This window comes from Mastacembelus armatus, chromosome 18 (genome assembly GCF_900324485.2).
Source record: "Mastacembelus armatus chromosome 18, fMasArm1.2, whole genome shotgun sequence".
In the NCBI taxonomy this organism is placed as follows: domain Eukaryota; kingdom Metazoa; phylum Chordata; class Actinopteri; order Synbranchiformes; family Mastacembelidae; genus Mastacembelus; species Mastacembelus armatus.
The window spans coordinates 1209973-1231870 of NC_046650.1; the positions used below are offsets into that span (position 1 = coordinate 1209973).

Consider the following 21898-nt stretch of genomic DNA (forward strand, 5'->3'; position numbering starts at 1 on the left):
CTAAACTTTACTTTATAACTCATGTGTAAAACAACCACTCTGACCAGTAGGGCTCCACTAATGTTGGTTCCATGTTACTGATGAAAAATGAATTGTGCCATGGACATCTGTTAAATTTACAAAGAAAAAACAAAAAAAAGAGGCTAATGACATTTGGATTAACCCAAAGAGAGCTGAACAGAAAGAACATACACTATCAATTAATTAGCTCAATTAACAAGTAATGATGGAAAATAATAAAGACAATTTTATATGCTTCATTCATTGCTATAAATAGTTAAAAGTCATATTTCCTTTATTTAATGCATAACAACAATAAAACACCCAGCAGCTAACTCTGCAATTGACATGTGGATGTAAAACTAGAGCTGATTATGCTTAGCTCAGATTGGACCCAACCCAAGTCTTGGCTTCTCAGGTTTGAGTGGACCCTTGAAAACCTTTGACTGAGATATGCTGGAAGTAAAATTCCTTTCATTTTTACCATAAACAGCACTACAGCATCAATCTATAGTCCAGCAAGTGCACTAGAAAATAACACATTTGCATTAATTTTTTATAAATTCCATTTTCATCCCCAAAACTAGTGGACAAAACATAACCAAGGATAAAGATTAAATAATTTAAACTACTGGCTATAACATACACCTATATAAACATTGTGTCATCTGCTTCCAGTTAATGTTCACCATACATTAAAACAGAAGAGGATTAGGTCAATTTTTTTTCCTTAATTATTTTTCTTCACTTTTTTTTTTTACTTTACTTTATTTTTACTTTAAACACAGATTTCTGACTTTAAACTCAAACACCCCAAAACAAATGTAAGTCTGACATGTTTGGTCAGTGTGCAGTTCCCCTCCCCAAGGTGACTCTCATTGAAGTTAGTTCCTTACAGGTATCCACACTTCTGATTTTAAAGACAGAATTCTAACAAAAAAAAAAAAAGTGAAAACACAAATGTGTTTTATAGTGACACTAATCCTCTTCTGTATGTGATTATTCAGGTATAATGTGCAAAAACTGAAGAAAACTCCCTGCTCCTGATTAAAAAATAAAAACTTTTTATGATCTGATTTTGTGGTCTCAATACTACAACAAAGTGACTACCAGAAATACCATTTGACCAAGCCACCAGGGTGCATGTATTAACTTAGTACACTAAATTATTTTTCTTCTTATGGTATTTTAAGTCATTTAATTCATTTGTTATTTGAATCCTGAGAAGTTGCTGTACTGGTAAAGGGCAAGGTACCAGGTAAATGGTGTTCAGTACCACAAACCATGGGATGCAGGTGATGTACTATAGCTAAATTCTTCAGTGATCCTAAAAATAGCCATAAATCCATCCATCCATCCATCCATTTTCTATACCTGCTTATTCCTTAACCAGGGTCACGGGCATCTGCTGGAGCCTATCCCAGCTCTCTTTTGGGTGGAAGGCAGGGGTACACCCTGGACACACAAAGACAAACAACCATATATACTCACACTCACTCCTATGGGCAATTTAGAGTCACCAATCAACCTGACATACATGTTTTTGGACTGTGGGAGGACACCAGAGTACCTGGAGAAAACCCATGCAAGGACGGGGAGAACATGCAAACTCCACACACAAAGACCGGGTTGCGAATCCATGACTTTCTTGTTGTGAGGAAACAGTGCTAACCACTCCGCCACCATAAATCCAAGTTACTGAAAAATGTAATGAAGAATTATGTTTTCTAGGGATAAGTAAGAATATTAGAAAGTCTTTGGCATACAGTATGATTAAAATGGACATTTTGGCCACAAACAGAAACAAAGGTCTGTGCTCTCTCTCTCTCTCCCTCTCTCTCTGTACATTCTGCAGGTGTCCCTGGTCCTGGAGCTGTATATTGCTGATGTGCAGTTACTGGCCCCACCAACCTGCAGTGTCTATTTGTTGTTTATTGCTGCTGTTCTTTTCTCTTTCCTCTATCCACTCACCCCAACCGGTCGAGGCAGATGACCGCCTAAACTGAGCCCGGATCTGCTGAAGGTTTTTTCTTCTGTTAAAGGTTTTCCTCTCCACTGTCGCTTTTTGCTTACTCATAAGGGACTTGTTGGTTTTTTTTGTTTTTTGTAAAGTGCCTTGAGATGAATGAATTGTGATTTGGCGCTATACAAATAAAATTGAATTGAATTATAAAAATTGTGATCATTTCATCTATGCCGGACACTTGCAACAAATGCAACAATTCTCTGTATTACGTGCGCACACACACTCAGCCATCTACAGAAGTATACACATGCATCTAGCAAACTGTAGATTAGGTGTTACTATGAGGTGGTGCTATACCACTGATCTGGTGAGATGTTAATCCTTCTCACATTCAGCTCTGCAGCAAATCCTCTTGCCTTCTGGTAAAAAAAGAGAGAGAGATCCCGGTCTTTGAGGAAGTTGTGGTAGATCGTGGCAAGCCGTGTACACAGCTGCAACTGAGACCTCTTGTTGCCCAGGTCCATGGCTGCAGCTAGAGCTAAGTGGTAGTAGCCCGCAGCATCAAATGGGTCCTGTTGAGAAAATAGCAAAATTTACAGTCCCTTAAAAATGCATTTTTACATTATAGGCCACTGAATAATTTGCTGGCTAGAAATGCAATATGAGTGTCAGAGCTGTCCAACACAGTGACCAAAATTTCCTACAGGAGTACAGTTAGGGTAACAGCTAAGGCCACAGCATATGGTGCATATCCTTTTCATTTTCAAGCCATTCAGTGAGCCCTTATGCCCTATGGATAAGTACAATGTCATCCCATCAGGATAGAAATGTTTTTCAAAGGATAAATGTGATCACTTATAACAATTTTGTATTAATTTGAAGTGAACCTTCCCTCTAAATGGACCTAAACCACATGCTACACTGTCTGTCATGTAATTGCATACCTTCAAGTCATAGAATATAATGTCCCCCAGTGTCTGGTAAACCCTGACATAGTACAGTGTTTCTTCCTCAAACTCCAAAGGTGTTGGACAGAGAGTTAGGGTCTTCAAATAATAGTGTTCAGCCAGTTCATGCTGCTCCAGACAGTGGTGCAGAGAGGCCAGGCGGTGGCAGGCCACTCGTTCATTCAGACAATCACCTAGATAGAAAACCAAGCATAAAAGTAGTAGTAAACAGTTATTCAGTTCTAACAGGCTTCAACTGTCAATACATCTACAGTACATGTTTCAAGCTGAAGTATCCATATTATAACTACCTGCAAAAACAGCATGACATTTCATTTTGATATTTCTAGAGTGGGGTAGATTTCTAATGGTTGTAACACTCTTTGACCTTTAGTGGTGCTACAGACTATCCATATTCCATCCATCATCTATACCCACTTATTCCTATTTTAGGGCCATGGGGATCTGATGGAGCCTATCCCAGCTCTCTTTGGGTGAAAGGCAAGGGTACAACCAGGACAGGTCACTAGTCCATCACAGGGCCAGATAGAGAGACAAATAACCACACACAGCTATGGGCAATTTAGAGTCACCAATCAACCTAGCATGCATGTTTTTGGACTGTGGGAGGAAACTGGAGAACCTGGAGAAAAGCCACATGGGGAGAAAAATTCAAACTCCACACAGAAAGGCCCCTGCTGAGTTTCAAATCAGGAACCTTCCTGCTGGGAGGCAACAGTGCTAACCACTCATCCACCATGCTGCCCTACTCCATTCTCTCTCATACAAAAAGTAAATGTAACCTAATGGGCATCAAATTTGCTAACATAGAGCCCCTGAGGATGAACTCTCTCCTGCAGAACATATCTCTTTTCTTTTATAGACTGCCATTCAACCATAAGAGCTTCCCAAGGGACTGAACCCTTTTAATAATTTTTAACACTATTAGTAATGTTTTGGCTGCAAATATTACTGATGTGTGGTGATTTTAGCTGTCATTTAGTAGATATTTTTATAGGTTATCCCCACGTTATAAACATGGATTCAAATTGCAGGTAGCACTGTGGCCCTTTCAAACTGATAAAGCCTGTTTGGCTGTGACTGTGGTAACAAAAGACAGTTTCACTGGTGGAACAAAGCTCCACGTGGTAAGGCAAGTAAAACCATGAGAGTTCATAAATAAGGGAGAGAACCAAAAAACACAGCTGCAACAGAGGTAGAAGTAAGAGGTTTAAATGATTTCTCTTTTTGGAATAGACTGAGTTTCCCTCAACTCTACTACTCTGAGTTTTCACTAAACCCAGTTTCTGGAATACCCGTCTGAGGCAAAAATGTGAGTTTCTCAGAGGTGGCAATTAGATAAATCCAGTTCAATTGTTATCCACTGCTTGGGCCAGATTATACCTGTCCACCTGCAATGATTAACCTTCAATAAACAAGCATTAATGAAGACATTCCCTGGCCCTTCCTGTGTCTAACCACACAACCACAGTGTTTATCATGCATCTAGAAATGGAAATTTGATTTGGTGCTATACAAATTAAATTAGGGAGAAAAAAGCTTCAGACATACTTTGGAGTCAGTTTGTGTAGTTTGTCCCTCATTGTTTACAGTGAAGTAATGCTCCAAGAGGAAATATTCAGCGTCAGTGTCAAGAGTAAAAGTAACAATGACTAGACCTATTTTCATGTACATAAAGATACCTCAATATTATTTTAATGCCAACTTGAACTAAAGTTTTACTAACTGCATTATGCATTACATCATGGGTGAATGTAATTGGACCATAGACCACTTAAAAAAAACAAACAAAAAAAACAATCCTAAACCAATGGAAAAAAAGTTCTCTGTACCAAGAGTGATACTGATGTCCAGCGCAGTCTGAGCAAACTCAACAGCTTCCCTGTACAGCTTGAGACTGAGCATTACTTCAGTCAGCTTATTACACAGTCTCAGTCTGGTAGGAACACTGTCTGTCTTCACTGTGATGGGCAGAGCACGGTCCTACAGGGTGGATTAGACACAGATACACTGAACATTTTGAAAAGTGTAAAGGATTATTCTGCCTTACTATAGCTTAGATGTTTAGCCATGTAGGGCGATTTTCACAGATAATTATGATCAATATAAAAAGTAGATGAATTATCTAAAACAGCATTAGAAAAACTGAGATTTACATCAAGGGTATTAGAAAATGAAAACTTTGTGGTTATGGAAAAAGTAATTCTAGGCAGCAACAAGAAAACATAATTTCATATTGACCAATTGCTGTACTCAGACTATACCCTGTAGAAGGTGATAGCCTTTTCTCTGTCCTTGCAACTGTTGAAGAAAATGTCTCCTGCTGCTTCCAGAAGCTTCAGGATGAACCTAGTGTCTCCTGTGCTCAGGGCGGTATCCTGAGCGACCTGACAACGACATCACCGAAAATATAGATTTTCATTTTATGTTCTTGTCAGTTTTAGGTTACCTGTAAAAGTATTTGTCCAACGCTAAAATGTAAATTATTTTAAGAGGTGGTGTAATTATCTGTCTTATTTGCTTAGATGCAAACTTTTGTTCTACTCACCACTCCACTTTTTAACAGAAATACTGTGCCTCCACTCTTTAAGAATTTACAGTAGGCCTTACAGATCCCATTTGCAAAACGAACTATATGTTGTCCTAAAAACTGATCGATGTGTATATAAAATAGCTCTGATGTCTCAGACCTGAACATAAAGGTCCACAAGTTCAGTCTGGCCCAGCAGGTGGTAGATCTTCCCAGCCTGTAGCCAGCCGTATGCCTCCTTCTTCCTGCAGCCCAGATCAATGAAAATACCCAGGCTGCTCTTGGTATAGTCAAGAGCTACCCGGTATGCCCTGAAGACATTATAAAACTCAAATAGTATTCTTTGAAAGGGACAAAAAGGAACATAGGTGAATGTTATATATAGCTTAATTCCACACACACCTTTCTGTGCCTAGACTGAGGTAGAGCTGGCTGATGGCTACCAGTGCATCTCCCTCCAGTCCTCTGTCTCTTATGCGTCTCAGCAGCTGGATCTGGTGCTGGCTGTAGATGATACACTGGGCCTGGTCTGGACTCTCACACCGATAAAGATGGCATAGCTTTCTGGTTGCACTGAGCTGGCCTGGCAGCGCATGTGCAGTAAGTCAAATTCAGCTCAATAAAAATTTAAAAAAAAAAAAAAAAAAAAAGACCTTATCCCAGAATACGAGACAGGACAAATGTATGTAACTGTGATTTACTTACAGTCTAACAAGTTAGCACTGATAGCCAGCAGTAGCGCCCACTCGTAGCATCCTTTCGCATAATACAGCTGCTGCTGCTTCAAATAGTGTTGTCCCAGCTCTAGTAGCACTGTGATGAAGTTTGCCTCATGACCCTTTTCATCCAGCTCTGAAAACAGCTGCACAGCCTCAGTCAGGTGCCTCTCTGCCAGCTCTTTAGCTCCAGCCTTCAGACACAACAGCCCTTAATTAAATCAAAAAAGACAAAGTCAGCCCAGAGAACCAACGTCCACTAGAAGAACCATTTGTCATGAAAATTATACTATCTTACCTAGGTTAGCCTGAGCTACAGGCCAATTTGATAGGTCCTCATACTCTTTGCAGATGTCAATAGCAGTCTGGTAGCTCTCTGCTGCCCTCTGAAGATCACTCATACATCGAAGTGCCACACCACACATGTTGAGGGCCACACCTTCATGTCCAATTAAACATAGCCAAGAGGATTCAGTTTTTTCTACTTAAACTCACACTGTATGTTATTTTTTAAACTATGATGTGTGCACATTTTTAAAGGAACTTTAACATTTTGTAAAATATACATATTCCCTTTCTTTTCTCGATTGAAATCACACAGTTGATATCAATCGCATACAACATAGAGATGGAATGTGGCTAGCCCAGCGTAGCATAAAGGGGAAAAAGACATTTGCAACATTCAAACACATACCTAACAGGTGCTAACACCACTTAAAGCTCATTACGTTTTGCCTTATTTGGGAACAGAAATGTACTGTTAAAAAAATAAAATAAAATAAGGTAAAGTTATTGGTGATCATTAAATTTGGCACCACCATGCATATACAGAGATCTGCATTCAAACTTGTGGTTCATCATATATGGCAACCTGCACTATAGGTAGATTATAACAGGATTACTATGCACACAAGATTCTGTAGAGCAATAAAGTACATAAATACTCTTAAACAATGGTGAAAACAAAAACAGATCACCACTGACCTTCCTGGGGAGTTGTGCAATGTTCTGGCATGCAAGATAGAACCAAGTCCAGAATATCAAATGCAACATTAGGCTGTTTGTTGTCAATATGAAGCCATGCCAGCCAGATGAGGGCACTGTTTCTTTCTTGGACAGAGATGGGGACTTGCTGTGAAGGTGGACTGTTGATGAGAGTATGCATTTGGAAGATAGCAGGTTCAACCATTTTGTGCTTGTAAAAGAGCTGGCAGAGACAAACAGTAAGCTGATGAGTCAAAACATAGTATTGGTCTCTTCCTCCTCCTTGGGCCCTGGTAAAACAGAGAGCCTGCTGTAAAAATGGAGCTACCTGTGGCAAGACAGAGGTTTCTGTGATCGCATAGAGTTTGTGGACATTGTCCAGAGCCAGAACCATGCTGCTAAGACAGTCACTCAGTGTGGCAGATGACTGCAGAGAAGCTCTTCTGGCTGAAGTGACACTGAGATAGGGAAGGCAGAGTTCACCGTAGAGCTTTCCCAGGGCCACGTATCCATGACTAAGAGAGATGCGCCATGTTCTCTGAGCTTCAACATAAAGAACAAGTAGTCTCTCAAGATAAGGGACAGATTGAGCCCTATCAGCACAGTTCCAGTGGTACTTTGCCAATAAATAACAAGCCCGAGCCTCTGCCATTGTGTTGTGAGATAGAATAGCTTTCTTGAGAACATATTTAAGAACTGAGTTGTCTAAGTTTTGCAGGCAGACTGGAATTCCCAAGAGCAAGGCAACAAGTCGCTCTGTCACAGCAAAGAAACTTTCAGAACTTTTCTGCAAAAGATATATAGCAGCCAGGTGGGAATAGATGCTGGCTACCAGCCTGAGGTCAGTGAAGCTTTCTAATGGAATACCGAGGGCTTCCTCAAAGTAAATACTGGCTTGACTGAACTTTGACCTCCCAGCGCAGAGCTTACCTAACAGAAAGCACAAACGAGTTTGTGACCAAAAGAGTCGTTTCTTTCTGGCTGTTTCTCTAGCAGCACACAGAAAGGCAATTAGCTCATCATGGTCAGAATGACCAGAGAAGGTAGATGAGGCAAGGACTTCAGAATTAAGTCCATACAGGTGACCAAATTCTACTTTATAGTCTTGTCCATCCAAAAAAGAGAAAAGGGGAATGAAATTCTCAGTACTGTTTACTTCAACAACTGGATGAACAGTGAAACAGGGAAGACCCGGGCCTTTGGGTTCAGTAGGCAGAGCTGAGCTCTTCAGAGTTTCATTCATGATGCCAATGAAGTCTGGTGATGAGTCTTTTCCTTGCTCAAGAAACCTTTGAATATTTTTCTTCAGATCAGTTTGAGTATCAGCTTTACCTGAAGAGTGGACTGCATAGGAAAAACAAAAGAAAAGCAGTGCTAAAATGATGAGAAGACAAAGTACATTTATGTGATGTTTGGCTAGGAATACCTACATGATGTTTTCTTTTCAGATGCTTCGTAACTGACAGTATCTGAGATGGAAGAAAAAAATGCAAGACAGTAAATGAAATAACATCTCGAAACTGGTAATTAAATCTCGTGAATAATTAAAGCAGCAATTCACTATGTTTGCATTCATTTCACTCTCTCTTTCATGCCATGCACCAAATTTATACTGTTCTGCCTAAACAATTGACAAAGAATAGAATATCACATATTCTTGCCACTGACCACTGGTTTAGTGTAAGATAACTTAACTTAGTTCAGGTACTAATTACTTATTACAATAGGTTAACTATAACAGCACAGCATGCAGTGGCAGAATTAGGTGATTGATTTCCTTTTCATTTCTAAATGTCAACAAACCCTCGTTTCACGCGTTGAACACCAGACATGCAAGTCTGTCTGACACTATTTAGTGGAAAAGATAAACAAGATATTTCTTCATTTGGATATTTTTACACACAACAGAAATCAGATGTTCTCTGTCTACTGAACTGCACTACTCCAACAGTACTACATTTTCTCTTGTTTTGATGTGGAAAACAGGTATGTGTACGTGTGTATGTTAAATGTGAAATGTGTAATATTTTGTGGGATTTAGTAGGAGAAATTCAATATAGCATTAAATATGAAAATACCACTAGAAAATATCAACCACTGCATTTTTGCATCTTAGAATGATCCTTTTAAATTGAAATAGGGAGCAGGTCTCCTTACAAAGAGGTAGCCATTTTCTCTCACCATTTTTCTACAGTAGCCAAAAAAGGATAAACCAAACACTGGATTAGTGTGAGACCTTCTGCAAGTTTTCTGTCTTACCCAGTATATAATTGTGACCAGTTTCATTTTGAGATTTCTTCTTCAATAAGGCAATTGTTTCATCTATGACTTTGTCCTCTTGCAGGCTGAAGAACACCCATTCCTCTTCATCTAAAAAAATATCTGCTGAGCTGGAACAGTGAGAGAACAGAATAACACAATATTGTTACATGGCTACTTTTAACTGTCTGTTTTGTTAAAACTGGATAACAAAAATGATGCACTAACGAGAAAGTGTCAGCAGATGGTTTCACTAGGCTCGTCTTCACCAAACCAACTTCACCTGTCCTTTCCTTTCTTCCTGTGAACCACTCAAAACAAGACACCAGAATTCCCATAATGATGATACGATCACCTGGTGCTATGTTCAGCTCATCTGAACCCTCAGCGACATATTCTCCTGTGGCCAGACAGGTTCCTCTGGCTGAACAGAGGACAGTAAAAGAGATTTGCAAATGAGAGTAAATATTCCACAACTTTTACCTAGGCGTTTAGTTCTTTTTAAAATGTATGTGATAGTGTAAATTTGACTGTACTTACCAAACTGCAAAGGGAAGTCACAGGCCAGTTTCCCATCACCCACTAAAATGCTTTCTGCACAGGATTTAAGAAACCATCTGTGAACACAATGTGATCAGTGTATAACACCTATCTACTTCTGTATAATAACAGAACGTTGCAAACAGTCACCGTTATAAGGTGTAATACTTCAGACAACTGGACCCAAAAAGCACAGCCAGAGACAGGATGGGCCTTTAGTAAAATTTAATAAACAGGCGACAGAATCCAGAAGGAAATGTCAAACACGTGCAGAAGTCCAACACTTACAATCAGCCAGAAGAATCCAAAACAACAGGCAGAATTAGAATTACAAAAATTGGTAAGGGTCATACACAGGACAGACTGGACAAGACAAGACGGGTAAGCACACTGGAACACTAGGAACAACAGATCACACAAACTGGCAAATACTGACTAAACAGACTGGGGTATTTATATGCAGACAATGACTTACAGGTGAAGATGATTAACAAGCTGCATGTGGGAAATTGGTGGACAGGAATCTAATTGACTACACAAAACAGTGAACATGATTTTCAAAATAAAGCATGGAGTTCAAAAACCAAAACTAGACAGACTCTTATGTGTGTTTTGTGACATAAGGCTACACCCAGCTTATGTGTAGGGTTTACTGACTCACTGATGAAAAGGAATAACTGGCTCCAGAGCAGGTTTGGGGGCAGTGCCACGGGCTCCATCAGCCAGGCAAAGTACCGTCCACCCTGAGCCCAGGAATGGGGGCTCAAACTGGGCTAGATCTCCCTGCTCCAGATACAGGTCTCCTCCAGATGTAGAGCTATCAAAAATCTGGTTGGCACTACAATGAGCAAACAAAGAACCTGAGGACAGACAGTAAGATGGTGTGTTTATGCTCATGGTTTTCATTGACTTTTTAAAGTCATAACACAGAATAATGATAATGTTACATATTATTTTGTAATTATTTTCTGCTCAGAAGAGCCTCTGGTTTTTTTACTGAGCACCTTAAGAAAATATATTATATCACCTACCTTCTTGCATGAGGATGCCTTTGTAAATAAGATTAAGAGTTTCCTCCTGAATGGAAACCACAATAGCAACTTCTTCCTCCAAAGAACTGAGCCAGAACTTCTGGTCTAGCAACAAATTCTCCATACACTGAGCCAGGAAGCCTGAAAAAGAAGAGATGCTTACATTTTACTATGAAACAGGCATTACATACAACTTTAATGCAATGTAAAAAACATGGCATTATCACTTTAAGAATTATTTTTACACATTAATCTGCATTAATTCAGACTTTTCCAAATAAGTGGCTGGCAACTATTTATTTTATTTCAAACATACCAAGTTTGTAATATGTTGTGAACTTCCATATCTCATCAAATGTTTTGAATGTCACAACAATACTGTTTTCTTCACTGTTAATAGAGATAACATGACCAGACAACTCCTGTAAGACAAAGAAAAGAGCAGGTTTAAAACTACATAGTTCTATATGTCTGAACTGTAGGATAGAAATTCTTGAAGGAAATGCTTACCTATTAATTCATTGTACACAATCATTAATGCAATAACATTGTTCTCATTTGCAGGCATGAGCCTATTTCCCATGAAAAAATGTATGTATAATTAACAAAAAATGAGCAAAGATGTTTCTCTTTGGAACATGCTAAGCCAAAGAGTAGAGATTCATGGTACAGAAGCACCAAAAAATGTTATCTGGAAATCTTAATGCTTTCAAGCTGCTTTATTTTGAAAAAAATACACTCATATGGTATGTGTTTGAATATCTCCTAAATCACACAATAAACAGGTTTCCTTTTTTTCAAAGCACCATATCTTCCCATTTTGATATGAAAATGTGATGTACTGACTTCTTTGGGTGCAGAATACATCTTTATTATCTTTGATGAGGACCAATTTCATTTGCTTTTCATTTCAACTTCTATTTTGGACACCAAAAATACATATGAAAGAATATGTTCTGTGTATCAGACTAATGCTTAGTTTGGCCTAGCAAATACAACAAAACTAGAAGGAAGATTTATGTTCATTTAGAGTTTCTACTTGATAAATACTCAATATTCAGATATCTGTTTTAGCAATCAAATTAGACATTTCTGATTTTGTTCATCTGTGTATGTATGTGATGAGTTGTACCATGAATAGAGCATCGACCTCTGCGCTGTCAACCTGCAGAACGCGTAGTTTCCCTCTCAACATTTCCTTTAACTCCTGATCTGCCGGAAACCGCTCAGGACCCCTGACCACATCCAACAGCACTGTCAGAGCTAAACACAAAAGATATATGAGAGAGAGGTACACCAGAGTAATAGAAGCAAGGAGAATAAATACGGTGTTCTCCACCAAACATCAGAAAAACTAGTTCATGCATTTGTTACTTCAAGGCTAGATTACTGTATACTGTAACCCGTTACTATCAGGATGTCCCAGTATCTCCATGAAAAGCCTCCAGTTAATCCAGAATGCTGCAGCCAGAGTCTTGACAGGAACTAGCAAGAGAGATCATATTTCTCATATAGGCTACTAGCTTCTCTTCATTGGCTCCCTAAAAAATCCAGAATAGAATTTAAAATCCTTCTCCTCACATACAAATCCCTTCATGATCAAGCTCCTTCATACCTTAAAGACCTCATAGTACCATATTACCCCAATAGACCACTTCACTCCTAGAGTTTCCAAAAGTAGAATGGGACGCAGAGCCTTTAGCTATCAAGCTCCTTTCCTGTGGAACCAGCTCCCAGTCTGGGTTCAGGAGGCAGACAATCTCTGTACTTTTAAGGCTTCCTTTAAACCTTCTTTTTTGACAAAGCGTATAGTTAAGGCTGGCTTCAGGTAACCCTGAACCATCCCTTAGTTATGCTGCTATAGGCCTAGACTGCCTGAGGACCATCAGTGCACTGAGCTCCCCTACCCTAACCCTCCCCTCTCTTCCCTTCCCCTCTCCTCCCCCCTCACATGTATATTCCACCATTGAATGTCACTAACTTTGTGCTCTCTCTCCCCTAGTTTCCACTCTCCACTGTCCACTTTCCACTATCCACTCTCCCCAACCGGTCGAGGCAGATGGCCACCCAAACTGAGCCCGGTTCTGCTGGAGGTTTTTTCTTCCGTTAAAGGGAGTTTTTCCTGTCTTCTTTCGCCAAGTGCTTGCTCATAAAAGATTTGTTGGGTTTTTTTGTTTTTGTAAAGTGCCTTGAGATAATTTGTATTATGATTTGGCGCTATACAAATAAAATTGAATTGAGAATTGAATTGAATAGTTTGTGATCTCTCCCTCTCTTTCTCTCTGTACCTTCTGCAGATGTCCCCGGTCCTGGAGCTGTATATCGCTGATGTGAAGTTACTGGCCCCACCAACCTGCAGTGTCTATTTGTTGTTTATTGTTGCTGTTCTTTTCTCTCTCCTCTATCCACTCACCCCAACCGGTCAAGACAGATAGCCGCCCAAATTGAGCTGGAGGTTTTTTTCTTCCATTAAAGGGAGTTTTTCCTCTCCACTGTTGCTAAGTAGTTCCTCATAAGCGATTTTTGGGACTTCTGTTTTTGTTTTTTTTTGTAAAGTGCCTTGAGATGATTGTATTGTGATTTGGTGCTTTACAAATAAACTGAATTGAACTGAATTGAATTGAAATTTAACTAAACCATCGAATGTGTACTCAGTGGCAGGGTAGACTGAACAATACTGGAAAAACATAGAAGGAGGCATCATATAACACCAATGCTCAGTGGCTGGTGGACCTTAGAGCAGACCACAGCAACCTCTGAACAGGACCAAGTAACCATCACAATAGTGAATATCCAAGAAAGGGTCTCAAGCCTAAAGAACTGGACAGCACCGGAGCCTGACATGATCCACAACTACTGGCTAAAGAACCTAACTGCATTTCATGAGTGCCTGGCAGCAGAAATGAACCAGTTGCTAAAGGATGGGACCCACTCTGAATGGCTAACTGAAGCCAGAACAGTCCTGATCCTGAAGGAACCCCAAAAGGGAGTAGTCCCATCCAACTACCATCTGATAACCTGTCTCTGCATAACATGGAAGTTCCTGTCAAGCATCACAGCGGCTAAGATGAGCACTTGGGTCAATACTGGAGCACAGAAAGGAATGGGTAAGAACACTAGATCAAAACATCAACTACTGGTAAATAAAGCAGTTATTTCAGACTATAAAACCAGACAGACCAACATGTGCACCGCACATTGACAAGAAAGCCGACTGACAAGAAAGCCTATGACTCAGTGCCTCACACATGGATCCTGGAATGCTTGGAGCTTTACAACATCAACAGGACTCTAAGAACCTTCATCAGGAAGTCAGTGGAACTGTGGAAAACAACCCTAGTGGCCAACCTCAAGCCATCTGCACAACTCTCCATCAAGTGACCCCCAAAGTGGGAGAGTGGCTCCAATAGATCCCAGGAACAACATCAGAGCTCTCAGTTCAGAAGAGCGCAGTTGCAAGGCAGGTTTATTTATATAGCACAATTCATACACAGAGTAATTCAGAGTAATTTACAGAAATAAAAGACAGGCTAAAAATACATAAACAAGAATAAAAATGAGAACTGAGTGCAGATAAATCACTTTGGATAAAACACTGTCAGTTGTCATATGTTATATGCCACACTAAAAATAAAGGTTTTTAGCTTGGACTTAAACATTGCCAGAGATGAGGCTTGTCTAACATCATCAGGAAGACTATTCCAGGTTTTAGCTGCATATAACTGAAACGCTGCTTCTCCCTGTTTAGTCCTGACTTTGGGCACAAGCAGAAGGCCTGTCCCTGATGTTCTCAGAGTTCGAGATGGTTCATATGGCATCAACATGTCAGAGATGTAATGTGGTGCTGAGCTATGAAGAGACTTATACACAAGCAGTGCTGTTTTAAAGTCTATTCTCTGAGAGACAGGAAGCCAGTGCAGAGACCTGAGAACAGGAGTAATGTGGTTGTACTTCCTGGTTCTAGTCAGGACCCGAGCAGCAGCGTACTGAATGTACTGTAGCTGCCTTACAGCTCGTTTTGAGAGCCCCGTGAACAGGCCATTACAGTAATCTAACCTGCTAGAGATAAAAGCATGGATGAGTCTTTCCAAGTCTGGTTTAGACATGATCCCTTTGATTCTGGCAATGTTTTTGAGAGGTTAAAATGCTGACGATGTTATCAATTTAATGTGGCTGTTTAAAATTCAAGTCTGAGTCCATGATTACCCCTAGATTTCTAACTTGATTTTTAAAGTTTAGAGAAAGAGACTCGGAGTGACTGCTGACACTTTCTCTTTGTTTCTGTGGCCCAAAGATGATTATTTCAGTCTTGTCACTGTTTATTTGGAGAGTTGTTTTGCATCCACAGAGTGATCTGTTCAATACAATGGCAGAGTGAATCGACTGGTCCATATTCACCAGCTGTGAGTGAAATGTAAATCTGAGTGTCATCTGCATAGTTATGGTAGGACACATTATTGCTGCGTATTAACTGACCTAAAGATTGAACAAAAGCGGTCCCAAGATCGACCCCTGGGGGACCCCACATGTCAACGCCATTTGGTCTGAGATACAGTTACCAACTTCAATGAAATACTTCCTGTCTTCAAGATAAGACTTAAACCATTTAAGGGTAGTACCAGAGATGCCTATCCAGTCCTCTAACCTTTGTAACAGGGTCACATGGTCCACTGTGTCAAAAGCAGCACTTAGATCCAGCAGTATTAAGACAGAGACTTTGCCAGCGTCTGTGTTCAGACGAATGTTATTTGTCACCTTGATGAGTGCAGTAACGTGAGTTGTTACTACTGTTGTTGATGACTTCAGAAAAATACATTTCTCTCTTTCTACGTAGAGGTTCATTGAACACACACAACATCTGCTTATAAATGTCATAATGAACCTGGAGCTTTGATTTACGCCATTACTCCCTTTTCTGTGCCCTGACCGAGTCATCATTTCTCCACGGTGGCTTTTGCCTCTTCCTGATTAATTTATCTTTAACAGGAGCAATCACATATATGACATTTAGAACACTTGAAGTATATGAATTCAACAAATCTTCAACATGAGAGAAAGTGGTATTTTCAAACCTAATCATCTCCATAAACAGTGTCCTGGTGTTATCATTTGTGTGTCTTTTGTGAACAAGTGTAGGTCCAGTTGTATCTTTGGGAATTATGGACAAATCAAAAAAAGACACAAAAATGGTCAGACAAAGCAACATCAATCACAGTGACATTAGAAGCGTTAACACCCTTAGTAATGACAAGGTCCAGAGTGTGACCTCTGGTGTGGGTCGGCTCCCTAACATGCTGACTAAGGCCATACATTTCAAGGACAGTAGAAAGTTCTTTGGCATATCTGTCACAGGCCTTATCCATGTGAACATTAAAATCACCTGTAATAACCTAACAGTCAAACTCTGTGAAGACAACTGAAAGAATCTCAGTAAATTCATCAATAAAATTTTGACAGCATTGGGGAGGTTTGTAAATGATAATAAAAAGTACAGGGAGATAATTTTTGCTCAATTTTAAAAGATACATACTCAAATGATAAGGACTCACCAAATGACAGCCTGTGGGTAACCATATTATCCCTAAAAAAGACAGACACCACCACCCTTTTTGTTTTCTTGTGTTTCTGATAGAAATGTAAAATTAGGTGGGGTGGATTCAATAAGAACTGCATTTGCTGTCCTGCTATCTAACCATGTTTCTGTTAAAAACATAAAATCAAGATTGTAAGAGGAGATAAAATTATTGATTAAAAATGATTTGTTACATAAGAACACCTAAGATACTGCGAAGAACCCTGAAACTCCCAGGCCTCTGGTAGAGGCCCCGAGATTGGGGAAGACACATACACATACACACACACACACACACACAAAGGAAATTGTTTTAAAATATATATTTCTATATCTATATATAGAATTCTATATGCTTCTAGTACAAAACATATCCGCTGAATTGAGTCTGAGTTTGTGATGACACTGTGTGACTGACTCAGATTAATAAGTGACTTCAAAGGAACACACAGGTTCAAGGTATAAACCACTTTAAATTCTCTCACATGATTTTGTACTCCAGTAACCACAATTATTATGTGGTAAGTTTGCTTAGTATTTCAGAATGAATATCACACATTTCAAAATCAAAACCCAATTACTGTTATGGTCAACTAGGTTCCTGACCTTTTCTCAAATGTTGTCTTTAGTTTAACTTTGGGCTATTCTAGCTTTACAAGGCTAATATGTGGTAGTATCACTAGCTAAGCTACAATAAAAATGTATCATTCATCAGTCACATTTGCTTTTAATGAAAGGTTATCTTCCATTCGCTGAAAAAGCCTGAACTACCATTCAAAATTTTAAACACGCTTTCCCCTTGAATTGAATGAGAAACTTAATTGTTAGGTGTTTGAAGTTGTAGCTGCCAGTGAAAAGTGGTTTCTTTTAGTAAAACACATAGGACATGCCATTTTTATAAGCCAAGACTATTGTGACAGCAATGATACACTACTGGGAAATGGCGCATGACACTGAAGACTGACACTAAAAGCACATTATTAATAAATTCCCATAAGAAGTGGTTCATTAACAAAACATAAAACTGGCTTGTCTGTTGTGAAGTTACCTGTTGGAAATTTTTCCTCACATGTTGACAGAGTTCCCTTAAGACTTGTAGAATCTCTGGAGGAATCATGCACTGCTAGAAATGTTAAAAAGCACAGCTGAAGGCATGCACATTTCAAGTTTCTCATACGTTTTACTTTGCTTTGTGAGTAGAAGGTACTTATTTTAGGAGTGCTATAGCTCATATGAATAACACGTTGAGTATCTAATAACTTTATCACCATTGACCATAGTCATTTACCGATTACCATTTCCTGATTTCTGTCCTTTTCTTGAAGCCTGTGTTTGTGGAGATGCACTCTATAAAACCATACCACTGATTTTGCATGTTTAGCCCATTTTCTCGTGGTTACATCAAAAGTGACCATTCCTTTTTATAAACCCCACATCAGAGCTTTTTTAAGGATTTCCCACCCCACCCCGTTAATCCGGCCCTGCATTGAGGGCCAAATCATTTTGAAAGTTAAATTGAGTTTACGTTCACATAAGGCCACCTGACACCAGTTAACGTGCACTTAGACGTTCCGATGGTGATGTGCTATAGGACTAGGCTGGTTCTAACAATAATAGTTGTACAGATACCCATTATGTTGCGTCGGTTCGTTATCTCCGCCAGTTCCCGCCACTGCTCGCCGTTATTAGAGCTCTTTATCCAGTGCGTGTGGTTTCGAAGTGTCGGTCCGGTCCGGACATGTCCGGTACAACCACCAAAGCAGAGCAATAAAACTTCGCTCAGTACAAAACAGCAGCGTCAAGCCTACCACACTAAATGACCTCGTGTTTCTTTTCAAAATAAATGTCATGTTGACAAAACTTGAATATCAAAATTTAAGAAACACTAAATGAAACATTCCGGTCTACCTGTTTGAAAATGTACTGTTTGCCGCTTATTTTTTCAGACGAAGATTTAATAGGCTATATTTGATAGCTCATAGGAAAAATAACATAAAACACGCAGCCTACAGAGAATGTGAGGGTTTACACCATTACCCAATATATCTTGTTCTACAAATGAACAAGTATACTAATAGAAAAATGTTTAATACAAAATGTAAAACATCAGAATAAGACAATTTCGAGACTATTTGTCGTTTGGGTATGTAAATAATTGTTCTTATTGTTACATTTTTATTTGTAGGCTACTCATTTCTATTTGCATTATTTATTAATTTCCTTATATTTAGTTGCAGCTTAATGATTAATATTTGTGTCGCAATTTTTCTTTTGGTTCGACTTCAGTATCTAAATATTTTGGTTATATTGTGATGTAAATTTACTCCACAATACATGACAGCATCAATACGACTCATTCATTTGAAGTTGCAAGTTGTTTAGTTTCCTGTATTACTCTAGTGAACTTGACTAAGGCCTAACTGACAATTATTACATTGGCAGGCCTAAAAAATAATCGCTGTTGGGATGTTTTTATTATTTTTGTTATTTCTTCCCATTTTATCCTATACTGTAGATGTTTAATGTTGTGTGAGATTCCCCTTAGGTTTCTTTTGCCTATCCTCAAAACTAAACTGGAGTTTTCAGGTTAATCACTTAAACAAGGCTCCATCTATTCCTTCCATTGACAAAACCCTAAATAGGCCGGGGTGTGGTCTACATTTTATTCATTTACTTTATTTAAGCAAATCCTTTCTAAATATAACAATATAACCACACAACTTGCTTGCAATGTCTTTCATAACCTTTTCCCCAGATTTTATTTCTGTTTGTGTGATTTTGTGGGTTTGGCTTTTCTTATAGTGCAGAATGTGTGTTTTCCCTAAAACATCCCAGGAACAGACTCAGCATTTCCTTTTCTCCTGCAGTTTGTCTGTTAGCTCAGTGTTGCTCTGAAACTGAAGCAGCACTCAGGAATTTATAACAGACAGTCACGGGGAAGGAATCACAAGTTGTCTGTGCTTCTCAACACATTCTGCAAAAGTCTGGTGTCATATAAAACTTACTTTTATTACACTTTTTATTACACGTGCTGGTTTTCGGACGATAGTGGTGTAAAGTACAATCATTCCGAAGAAGACTCATGGCTGTACTAGCTCAAAAGGGTGCTTCTACTCAATACTGAGCACAGGGTCTGAATACTTATGACCATGTGATATTTCAGTTGTTCTTTTTTAATAAATTTGCAAAAATTTCTGCATTTCTGTTTTTTTCTGTCAAGATGGGGTGCTGAGTGTACATTAATGAGAAATAAAATGAACTTTTTTGATTTTGGTCAATGGCTGCAATGACACAAAGAGTGAAAAATTTAAAGGGGTCTGAATACTTTCCGTACCCACTGTATATATATATATATATATATATATATATATATATATATTGCTTCTCTGCCTGCGGTTTTCCTGGCACCAAATGGTAGCTTATTCTGATTAGCCAGTGGGATGCCACTGTAAGTGTGAGTCCTGCGCTCCATCAGCTCTGTCAGGACATTTTTATTAAAATTCAAACTTCCACTTTAAATATTATGTGTATAAATATTGTATGCCATGTAGTTTTTCATTGTAGCGCTACCACATTACAGTCACAGGAACATATTCATATAATCAGTAACATCAAAAAATGATATAATCTTAAATGTTCTGGACAAATAAAGCATATAAGCAATAATGCATTTTTAAATGTGCAGACAAGGAGAAGAACAGGTGTAATTGTAATTGTTTGGATGATTTATGGTCCACTGGATTTTCCATCAGCTGCTGCATAAACACACATAAGCTATATAATTTTACCTCTGACAGCATATTTGTCCCAATATACTGTATATTAATGTTTGAAGTCCATAGAGATTAACCTTTTTTCTCTGAGACCTTGGTGTCTTACCTTCCATTGCTGCTGTATAAGTGATGAGAGGAACTGATTTGATCACAAAATTACAGTGTTGGATGTGGACACACATAATTCAGCTTGCCCTTTCTTCAGTAGTTTTTCTAACTCACCAGTAGTCAAAAGAACAGGCAAGGTTAACTTAGCACAGCATATTCTAGAAAGATTAACAACAGGACATGGACAATGGAAGACTTAGTTTGTAAAACTGCCTGTACAAAGTGCCGTATCAGGTGGAGTGCAGCAGCACAAGGGAATGGTAGAGTTACGGTAGCAAGGTGTAGATGCTTCATATGGAAGTGTAGTGCAATCCTCATAAGGAGCACACAACAGCTAAGACATGTCTGATAGCTGTTGTGGTGAATGTGGAATGTGAGAGCTTTAGGAAACACAAAAGCAGCACTCATGACAACTCATGACATTGCATAAGTCTGTGAAGATTCTCAGTTGTCCAGGTGAAGTTATCCCACGCTCCATGGGTGAAGAAGCGCTTTGTATGTTCCAGACAGCAATGAAGAGTTTACTTTGTCCTCAGAGGAAAAACGTGACTCAGAAGACGACATTTGCATCTGCATTGCATTGTAGTAATTACCTCTCAGCCACATTCCTGACTGCAAGGCTCATTGTGCAGCTCAGGTCTTTGTCTTTTCAGGTAAATCACATGATTATTCATGATCAGACACACATTCCTGCATATGTCTTTTCTAAATAAAAAGTGTCTTAGAACATTTAAATTGGTGTATTGTTTTCTATGAATGAGTGAACAAGATGACTTTCACATCATTGTGAAGCAAACACTTTACACTACAAGATGCATTTCTCAAATGTCTTGTGAACCAATTTTCATTTCAGTGACTTAAAAAGTTTTTAGCCTCGACATGGTGGGATCAAGTTTAGTTTCCAACCGTCTTTCATTGGTGGTAACTGTGAGTCCAGAACAATTAGACACACTGCAATAATGTTACCGCTGAGCTATTCCAATTGGCCAGCTGAGGGCAGCGGAGCAAGCCAAAGAGACAACACCTGATATATTCTATTTTGCCTTACAAAGATGTTAGGCTGTTGCTCTATTATCATCTTAGCTACAGGGGTTTAAACCTGTGTTGTCTGGGTGAAAGTCATAATAACTGCAAATTGATTAAGCCAGACCCTATCCTGGCTTAAATTTGAAACACTTAAAACTGCAAACTCAACTGCTAGAAGTTTTAATTGATGACTTATTCACATTTATGGCATTATTTCGTCTTAGTGAATAATTTAATAATTAATAGTTCCAAGTTTATTTCTAATGTATTATTTAACCATATATACAAGGCGCCTAATAATGTGGTACTAAAAAATATTACCATAATATTTTGCTAAAATTATTATGGTTTATTTGCAGTTACAGACTTCAGAGGGCGCTAATTCTGAAAATCAAATTTAAAGTGTCGATATCAGCCAGTGTTGC

The 21898-nt window shown here is 38.9% G+C and overlaps 1 protein-coding gene across 1 annotated transcript; it reads right to left on the minus strand.

Moving 5' to 3' along the window:
• Positions 1-1502: 1502 nt before the first annotated feature.
• sh3tc1 (SH3 domain and tetratricopeptide repeats 1) lies at positions 1503-18312 on the minus strand. Its single transcript, XM_026299339.1, has 18 exons — positions 18196-18312; positions 12127-12257; positions 11311-11416; positions 10995-11135; positions 10625-10823; positions 9964-10040; positions 9652-9847; positions 9424-9554; positions 8595-8633; positions 7165-8508; positions 6479-6619; positions 6170-6391; positions 5867-6047; positions 5625-5775; positions 5199-5321; positions 4767-4917; positions 2911-3107; positions 1503-2538 (listed from the first exon to the last, which is right to left on the minus strand). Exons 1-18 carry the CDS (start codon positions 18197-18199, stop codon positions 2305-2307), a joined length of 3768 nt encoding a protein of 1255 aa, XP_026155124.1. The 5' UTR covers positions 18200-18312; the 3' UTR covers positions 1503-2304.
• Between the last annotated feature and the right edge of the window lie 3586 nt (positions 18313-21898).